Source organism: Juglans regia, chromosome 15 (assembly GCF_001411555.2).
Source record: "Juglans regia cultivar Chandler chromosome 15, Walnut 2.0, whole genome shotgun sequence".
In the NCBI taxonomy this organism is placed as follows: domain Eukaryota; kingdom Viridiplantae; phylum Streptophyta; class Magnoliopsida; order Fagales; family Juglandaceae; genus Juglans; species Juglans regia.
This window is the reverse complement of record NC_049915.1, coordinates 6057292-6066450: the sequence shown is the minus strand read 5'-3', so window position 1 is coordinate 6066450 and position 9159 is coordinate 6057292. Positions and strand designations below refer to the sequence as shown.

General features: G+C 41.5%; 1 protein-coding gene across 1 annotated transcript; it reads left to right on the top strand.

Moving 5' to 3' along the window:
- The first annotated feature begins 7502 nt into the window (after positions 1-7502).
- LOC108992324 lies at positions 7503-8632 on the top strand. The gene is made up of 3 exons (XM_018966857.1): positions 7503-7641; positions 7799-7878; positions 8009-8632. The coding sequence occupies exons 1-3, from the start codon at positions 7503-7505 to the stop codon at positions 8630-8632; spliced, it is 843 nt and encodes a 280-aa protein (XP_018822402.1).
- Positions 8633-9159: the final 527 nt, after the last annotated feature.

Here is a 9159-nt window from a genome sequence, read left to right as displayed (position 1 = left end):
ACTCCACATATACTCCCTTCATACACACTACGACACATCACCATTATGGCATCCCCACCATATGGAGCATCACTCCACCACATAGAGTACATTCCACATGTACTCCCCACATATACAACACGCCACATCACCATTATGGCATATCCGCCACATAGTGCATTAGCCCGCCATACGGAGTACACTCATCGTGTACTCTCTTCATACGCACTACGCCATTATGGCATACCCGCCATATGATACGTCACTCCACTACATGGAATACACTCTGCATATACTCTATGCACGTTATGCCACATCACCACTATGGCATACACGCCATATGGTGCATCACTATATCACATGGAGTACACTCCTCGTATACTCCCTTCATACACACTACGATACATCACCATTATGGCATCCCCACCATATGGAGCATCACTCCACCACATAGAATACATTCCACATGTACTCTCCACATCTACAACACGCCACATCACCACTATGACATACACGCCATATGGTGTATTGTCCACCACATAGAGTACATTCCACATGTACTCCCCACATATACCATACCCCATACAGAGTACACTCATCGTGTACTCCCTTCATACACACTACGGTACATCACCATTATGGCATATCCGCCATATGGTGCATCACTCCATCACATAGAGTACACTCCACGTGTACTCCTTTTACACACACTACGCCACTGAGTACACTCCACTCATACTCATCCCGTTCCACAATACGCCAGGAGGGTATATTTTACATATACTCTCCTTGTCTCACATTACGCCACACACAGAGTACACTCAGCATGTACTTCCCATTCCATCTGCCACGTCACCAATACAACGCATACTCCACAGCCACACTACACGGCACAGTCCACAACACTTCACAGCACACTTCCCAATTAAGCCCAACACTTCACAGTACACTACACGGCGCAATACACCTCCATACAACACAGACAAGCCCAACACTTCATTACACAGAGTGCCCAACACTTTGTTACACAGCACCACATGATAATACCACAACTCCACAATACCAACAGCACAATCCACAATCTAGTCAACTAATCAATATCTAACATAAATACGAGGGATAGAAGGTTATACCATCGACGGGATAACCAGTGCGTTGCTCGTTGATCGTCACAGCTGATTATGTCAGAAGTGTCGTACGTGGCGGCTAACCCACATACGTTAACTGTTTAGGCATTTGGATAGCTTGGTGTGGTCTTGGAAGGGCTCGTGATGGCCTTGTGTTGGCGGTGAGGGGCATAACACGGCGGCTCTAGTCGTGTGCAGTGGCGGTCAATCACGCGCAGTGACTGTCCATCACGTGTAGTGGTTACCCACCACATAAAGTGGTGGTTTGGCCCTAGGGCTTGGCTAAGGAAGGTGCGGTGGATCTCGTGGTGGCATCGAGGTGGCGCCACGGTGGCTCACGGTGTCAGTTTAAGGCCGTGAAGTGGATGAGAGACCGTGGGAGAGTGAGAGAGAGTGTGCATGCATGGGTGGCAGATCGGGGCCGTAGGTGGTTGGGTTGGCTGTCCATCACGTGTAGTGGTTACCCACCACATAAAGTGGTGGTTTGGCCCTAGGGCTTGGCTAAGGAAGGTGCGGTGGATCTCGTGGTGGCATCGAGGTGGCGCCACGGTGGCTCACGGTGTCAGTTTAAGGCCGTGAAGTGGATGAGAGACCGTGGGAGAGTGAGAGAGAGTGTGCATGCATGGGTGGCAGATCGGGGCCGTAGGTGGTTGGGTTGGCTTGGTGACGGCCTGAGGAGGCTGGGCTTGGTGGTCACCTGTCGTGGGTGGCGGTGCACAGTGTGCAACCTGTAAGTGCGAAGAGAGGGAGAAGCCGTGCAGTGGAGAAGGGCTTCTGGCCATGGGTCACATGGAGGAGGAAGGAGAAGGGGAGAGGATGTCCATGGCATCGTTTGGTGCTCGTGGGTGCCATGTAAGGAGGCGCTAGAGGTCGCGCACGGCGAAGCCGTGTGTGGGTTTCCTTGTGCGTGCATGTGTGCGATGGAGAGGGAAGGTGGCTGCATGGGAGGGGCCAAGCTCGCTGGGGAGTGGTGGCCGGTGGTAGAGGAAGCTGCCGTGGGAGTGGTGGCGCTGGAGGACGGCGCTACGCGCACCAAGCCCATTCGGGCTGTGCAGTTCCGAAATGGAGAAAAGGAGAGAGTGAGCGAGAGGGGCTGGCCTAGGGAGGCTCACCGGCGTGAGGTGGAGCTGGTGGTGCCGGTGGTGAGGGCTGGCGACGCATGGCGGCGCTGGGTGGTGCGTTGGAAGCTTCGGCGTGGGAGACGCACGCTGCGTACTACGTATGCCGAAGGAGAGAGGGAGGAGAGAGAGAGGGGGTCTGGGTATTTAACCCAGTTCATTCATCTGGGGATCCTCGTAACGATCTAACGACTAGGGATTAAAACACTGATATGAAAACGCGTAAAACATTAACTTAATTAAAAGGGCCTAGAGGAATTAAGATAGAATATTATTTTAAACTAACTTTAGTTTATAAAATAATATTCTTCATCATTAATAAAATCATGAAGTCTCACTTAACATATTAAAGGATTAAACCATTTAATTAATAAAAGCTTTCAACATAATTTAAATCTCATAATATCTTAAATAATTGAAATCATTTTAATAATAATATTAAAATGATTTTCGACGTTTATAATATTTTTGGAGCTCTTCAATAATATTATGATTGTCATATTTAAGATCAAATCTTAATTCAATAATACTGAAAATACTCCTTATAAATATTTCCAGCATATTTAAAACATTGGGGGTGCCCTACAAGTCACACGATATCTTTCGAGACACGCCATCATGGTTCGACACGCATGACAAGTCTCGCAGTCGCTAGAGAGAAGGGCAAATGATCACATAATCTCTGCCTTCGGGATTTACTTACATCATAAAGACGAGACATACATCAGAAAGGAGAAGCGTACGTAAGAAGGAAGGAGTAGGGTATTACAGAAAAGAAGTCCAAAAATCGAAAGAAGTCAAAGTCCGAAGTCCACCAAAAAAAAGGTCCACAATCCGTAGGTTCCCCTCGCCTTTTATCTCCTACCCCCTATTTGCTTTAAGTCACTTCCCTACTTTTCTCTCCTGACATCTTACTTTTCCTATTTTTATGTCAAATCTCTCATTTTCCTCTCCTGACATTACTTTTTTATGCCTCTTGACACTCTCATGCCTTAGTCCCTTCTTGTCCTCTCTAATTCTCTCATAATTTGTCTTCTAGTGAGTGTCCCTCCAATTGGCTAGGTCTAGGAAATTCCTTTGGGCTAGGAGAAAAGTCTCCTCACAAATACTATTATTACTATTTTATTTATTTAGTTCAAACTTATGACTAGTTTTATTTGTATTGAACAATTTGTAATATATTTTTAAATATATTATTTAATTATGCCTATTTTGTTTCAAATTTTTGGTCAAAATAAATAATTAACCGTTCGAACGTCAATTAAATGTTTGAACATAATACATCACAAACAACCATTCGAACGTCCGTTAACTGGCAAATCGTTCAATCCTTTCATTATACATTCGAACAACATACTCAATCCGTAAAATTGTAAAAATATAATTTATATTCGATCATCAATTTGTTTGTTCAAATGTTCCCTCATGTCTATTTGGTCAAATGTACTAGTATCGATCGACCAACCATGTAAGATAGGTTCAAACCTACATATCTGGTTGAGCATTTTTTGTTTGCATTAGAATAGCTTTCTGGGATGAAATTCAGATGTCCCAAAAAAAAAAAAGGCCATTTGAACGGTCGAGCAAATTTTCATCCCAAAAGATATTTTTTGGGACGAAATTGTGATTTTCCTCCCAAAATACCTTTTGGGACAGTGATATTGAGACAATCTTCAGATGCTTTATTTCAGTCCCAAAATATATTTTAGGACAAAAACCCAATCTTTTGGGATGAAAATTTTCATCCCAGAAGATCTAATCTGTTGTAGTGTTAGTATATAAATGAATGATGCAAATTGAAACTTTTTAGTTGAGTTCGAGCATCGATCAATGCTTGTTTTCTTACATAGCCATCAAGCCTATATATGGTTTTTGTTCATCATGTGTGTCTAGCACTTAACATGGGATTCATATTATTTAAGATTAATGTTTTTCATAACGTGAAATTCTAAGATTAAACATGCAAATTGGAATCTCATATATTGGTACCGACAGTCATAGGATCCATGCCAGTGACATGCTATTGAAGTTTGGTAATGTAAGTGATGGAGTTAGGATGGTTTTAAAGTTTCTTTATTAGAAAAATCTCACAAGTTTGAGCAGAGCAGTTTAAATATTAAGAAAAAGATGGAAATATAAAGTGGGTTCTACAGTTTTTATTAAGTATTTAAATAATTAAATCCACACAAGTAATAATAATAGGTATAGAGCTCACAAATTTCTGGACTAAGGCCCGTTAAGTTCATGCCTAAATTTGAGGGGTTTTAAGTGTGAGAATTAATAAAGTGTAACTTACGACAATTTTTGTTGTTTAATGTTGTCTAAAATACTCATATATGCATCAATAAATGATGTAGAATATATTATATTTCTTCCACTTGAAATTCTCAAATTCAACCAAGAATTTAAGGAGATATTTTTCATCAAATTTAAACATGGGCTTGGCCATTGGGCTAGGCCTGAGTCGCCCTCGAGAGGCCCAGCAACCAAACCATAACCGGCACACCAATTGGGATAAGAAGAAGGAGGCCCAGCGCCAACGCGGGAAAAGGTTCAACATGGAAAGAAGAGACAACATTCACTCTGACAAGACTTTGCACATGTAAGCTGCAGCAGAGCTACGCCACATTAAAGGGTGAGATACAAAACACTGGTTGGGATCTCGGCGGGAGCCTCTGTCCCTGACAAAGTGCGCAAATGATGGTGCACTCACCAACCTACCACATAGGATGTGACCCGGAAGAGCCACACCGCATTAAAGTTGACGGCATGGTACCCAGTAGAAGATTGACTCAGGCATCGAAGGTGTCTCACCACCTCCCAAGCCCTCACATTTCTCGTGTGCAGGAGTATCGAGCCCCATGACCGGTGTGTGAAATACTTCATTAACAAAGTTCATGCTTAAATTTAAGGGGCTTGAGAGAATTATGCGGATAAAGTGTAACTTACGACAATTATTGTTGTTTAATGTTGTCTAAAATACTCATACAGTAATAAGTTAAGTAGAATATATTTATCTATCTTTTTCTTGAGATTCTCAAATTCAAACATGAATTTAAGGAGATACATTTCTTTAAATTTAAACAAGTAGTTGAGAGAATCTTGATCCATATAACTTATTACTAAACATAATCACATTTAAAAGTTCCGCTAGTCATATGTGATGAAAGTAAGGTTGTAATCGAGCCGAGCCGATCTTTGGCTTGCCGAGCTCGGCTCGAGTTGTTTATTTTTTTTTTAATTTTTTGAAAAATATTTAATAATTAATAAATTAGATAATTAAAAAATCTAATATTTTTGTACAACTAACAAGTAGAACCTATATTAAATTATAAGATTTTAAAAATTTATAAATAACTAATATGTAGCTAGTTGATATTTATCCATTATAACAATATATTATATGCCTACATAACTTATTAATACATACACATAATATGATAGCATATATCTATTTCATATATGTTCCCACATACTAGTATATGAAATTATTAAATCTTATCTACTAATTATTGTATAAATTATAAAATATAGATATGAAGCATATTCAATATATATGCATAAGTAATTAGATTACATATTATATATTTAATAGTAAAAGTGATATGTTTATGTTATTAGATAATACACATGCTTATATATATATATAACGCTAATACATATATATATATATATATATATAGGAGTATGTATATATTTATCAATATATGAATATATGAGCTTTATGTGGAACGTTTCCTCTCTGAGCCGTGAGGTCCGAGTAGAGGTTTTCTCTGTCTGGTGCAGTCCTTGTATTTGGTTTGTTTCTTTGGAATTTTCTTGGAAGTTTTCTTATTGTTGGTGGCAGCATGGCGCATAATTTAGAGGGTTTATATCAAAGGTTATCTTTGACTGAACAAGAGGAGGAAGAAGTGGTGGTGGACTCTAGCAAGTTGGAAGACCTTTCTCTATGCAAAGGAAAGGGTTTGCTTCTGACTCTTTTTTCGAAAAAACATTTCAATCGTGAAGCGTTTAAGGTGACCCTGAAGAAAGCGTGGAGTCCAGTTTGGGGAGTGTGTTTTCGTGATCTCAATGCAAATTTGTTTCTTGCAGAGTTTGAGGATTTGCGTGATAAGGAAAGGGTATTGAGAGAGGGCCCTTGGTCCTTTGATAAGCAGTTAGTGTTGGTACAGGAAGTGGATGGGAGTAAGCAGGTGCACCAGATTACGATTCAGGAAGTTACTTTCTAGGTACGAATCCATGATCTCCCATTGAGGTCTCGTAATGCTTGTGTAGGGCGTCGTATTGGTACGAAAATAGGGAAGGTTAAAGAAGTGGATCTGGAAATAGGGGAGTTGGCATGGGGGGACTTTCTACGAGTAAGGATCACGCTTGATGTGTTGAACACTTTGCTTAGGGGTACTAAGTTCTTGATGGGAAATGGTGAATCTTGCTGGGTCCGTTTCTCTTATGAGAGATTACCTAATTTATGTTACTTGTGTGGTTGCTTGGGACATGGGGATAAGGATTGTGGGTTGAGACGGCATACAGTGCTGGATGACAAGGTAGACTCCTTTCCTTATGGAGTGTGGCTCAGGGCATCCAGTTATGGTGATCTATTTTGAGAGGGTCGTTCATGGGAGAGGCAAGGCAGTCAACGAGCCTGCCGAAGGGATATTCCATCAAAGGGCCGTCATGGAGGGCCGGAGGTGGCCGAAAATATTGGTGTAACGGCTCCTGGTGTTTCGGCAAAATATAAGGGGATAGAGATTACTAAGTCTGATAGTTTCGTAACTTCCACAGAACGTATGTTGGTGATGCCTATGGAAGGATTCGTGCAATCTGGGAACGTTGCTGCAGGAAGCGAGATATCAGGGACCGTTGCGGAGGAGATTCCTATAATTATGGGAGAGGTGAATCAAGAGGGAATACAGCTTTCGAATATTGGACTTCCTAAGGCCGCAGATGGGGATGGGCTTCTTTTGAATGGGCCAGTTCAGGTCGGTAATAAGGTTGAGATGGGTGCTGGGACTAAGGACTGACCAGATGGGTTTACTAGTAGAAAATGGAAACGACTGTCGTTTATTTCTACCCCTCCCCATTCTTTGAGTGCTATTAATACGTCTACTGCATCTCAATGACCTTCTCTTTCTATTAAAAGAAATGTCTTAACCAGAGAGGAGGAAGGAGATGGCAGACCTGTTAAGCGTTCGATTACAACAGATGGAGATGCAATGGAGGCAACTCAGAGGGCAAAAACTAGATTGGTGGTGGCTGTTGACCAGCACCGCCGCACCCAATGAAGCTGTTAAGCTGGAATGTCCGTGGGCTTGGGAACCCACGAGGCATTCGAGCTCTCTGCAATCTGGTGAAGAGGGAAGCTCCTGAAGTCCTATTTTTATGGGAAACTCATCTGAAGGCTCATGAATTCGAGGTATGTAAGTTTAAATTAGGGTTTGCAAATTGTTTGGTGGTGGATTGTCGAGGTCGGAAGGGAGGGCTTGCTTTGTTATGGGGTCGGGATGTTAATTTGTCAATTGTTACTTATTCTCAATGTCACATTGATGCACTAATTGAATATGATTCTGGTATCAGGTCCTGGTTTTTCACTGGAATTTATGGTTTTCCTGAAGTTGCTCAACGTTACAAAACTTGGGACTTGTTACGAACTCTTGGTAGGCAAAATGGTGAAGCTTGGTTAGTAATTGGTGATTTTAATGAACTCTTGCATCATCATGAAAAATTGGACTGCCGAATAGGCAAATTTTTGCTTTTCAGAATGTGGTGAATGATTGTGCATTATAGGATATGGGGTTTAGGGGGTCAAAATTTACTTGGTGCAATCGGAGGGGTGGGTCTCAATGTGTTAGTGAGAGATTGGATAGGGCATTGGCAAATGTCTCTTGGGGGGATAAGTATTCCAATGCTTCGGTTACACATGGAGTGGAAGCTTATTCCGATCATAATCCTATTTTGGTCAATACTGAAGGGGAAGGGGGTGTTATAAGGGGTAGAAGACAGTTCAGACTTGAAGAGATATGGATAGGAGAGCAGGCTTGTGATGATATTATCAGGTCCACATGGAGGGGAAAAAGTGAGGGGAGTTGTATGGTCGATCTTATGGACAAGTCAAAGAAGTGTGGTAGTCAGTTGCAAAGCTGGAATAAAAATTGGTTTGGAAATGTTCAAAAGCAGTTACGTTTGGCAAGACAAAGCATGGAATTGTTGCATGCTTTGGATCCAGTAGGTGAACAAAAAGAAGACCATGAGCGGGCTAGAGAAGAGTTGCAAAAATGGATGGAAAGGGATGAGGTGATGTGGAGGCAAAGATCAAAAGCTTTGTGGTTAAAAGATGGTGACAAAAATTCTAGCTATTTTCACATGAAGGCATCTCAGAGGAGAAGGAAAAATAGTTTGGCAAAAATTTAGGATGGGGAAGGGGTTTGGCAATATGGTGAGCAGAGGGATAGGGTTCTCTTACAATATTTTGAGAATCTTTTCACAAGTTCAAATCCAAGTGGAGATTCTGCTTTTCTAGAGTCTCTTGTTGATAGAGTTACTCCAGCTATGAATGAGGGGCTAAGTTAGAGATATTCCGAAGCTGAAGTTCTAAGTGCCTTGTCTGAAATGAACCCACCAAAGCCCCTAGTCCAGATGGAATGTCCCCAGCTTTTTTCCAAAAATATTGGCATGTGGTGGGCGATTCTGTCCTTGCAGCTGTTTTGCAAGCACTGAATTCAGGTGTTTTTCCTCGATCCCTTAATCATACTTTCATCACTCTCATCCCAAAGAAGAAAAACCCTGCTGTGGTTTCTGATTATAGGCCCATTAGTCTTTGTAATGTGGCCTATAAACTGATCTCTAAAGTTATATCCAATAGATTGAAATCTGTTTTGCCTAGTATTATTGGGGAAAGTCAAAGTGCTTTTGTGCCTGGTCATTTAATTACCGATAAT

Coding starts and splice junctions, on each gene's coding strand:
- LOC108992324 (XM_018966857.1), top strand. CDS start 7,503: ATGAAGCTGTTAAGCTGGAATGTCCGTGGGCTTGGGAACCCACGAGGC. Junction 7,642..7,798: donor GGCTCATGAATTCGAGGTAT/GTAAGTTTAAAT, acceptor TTCTGGTATCAG/GTCCTGGTTTTTCACTGGAA. Junction 7,879..8,008: donor GGACTTGTTACGAACTCTTG/GTAGGCAAAATG, acceptor TGTGCATTATAG/GATATGGGGTTTAGGGGGTC.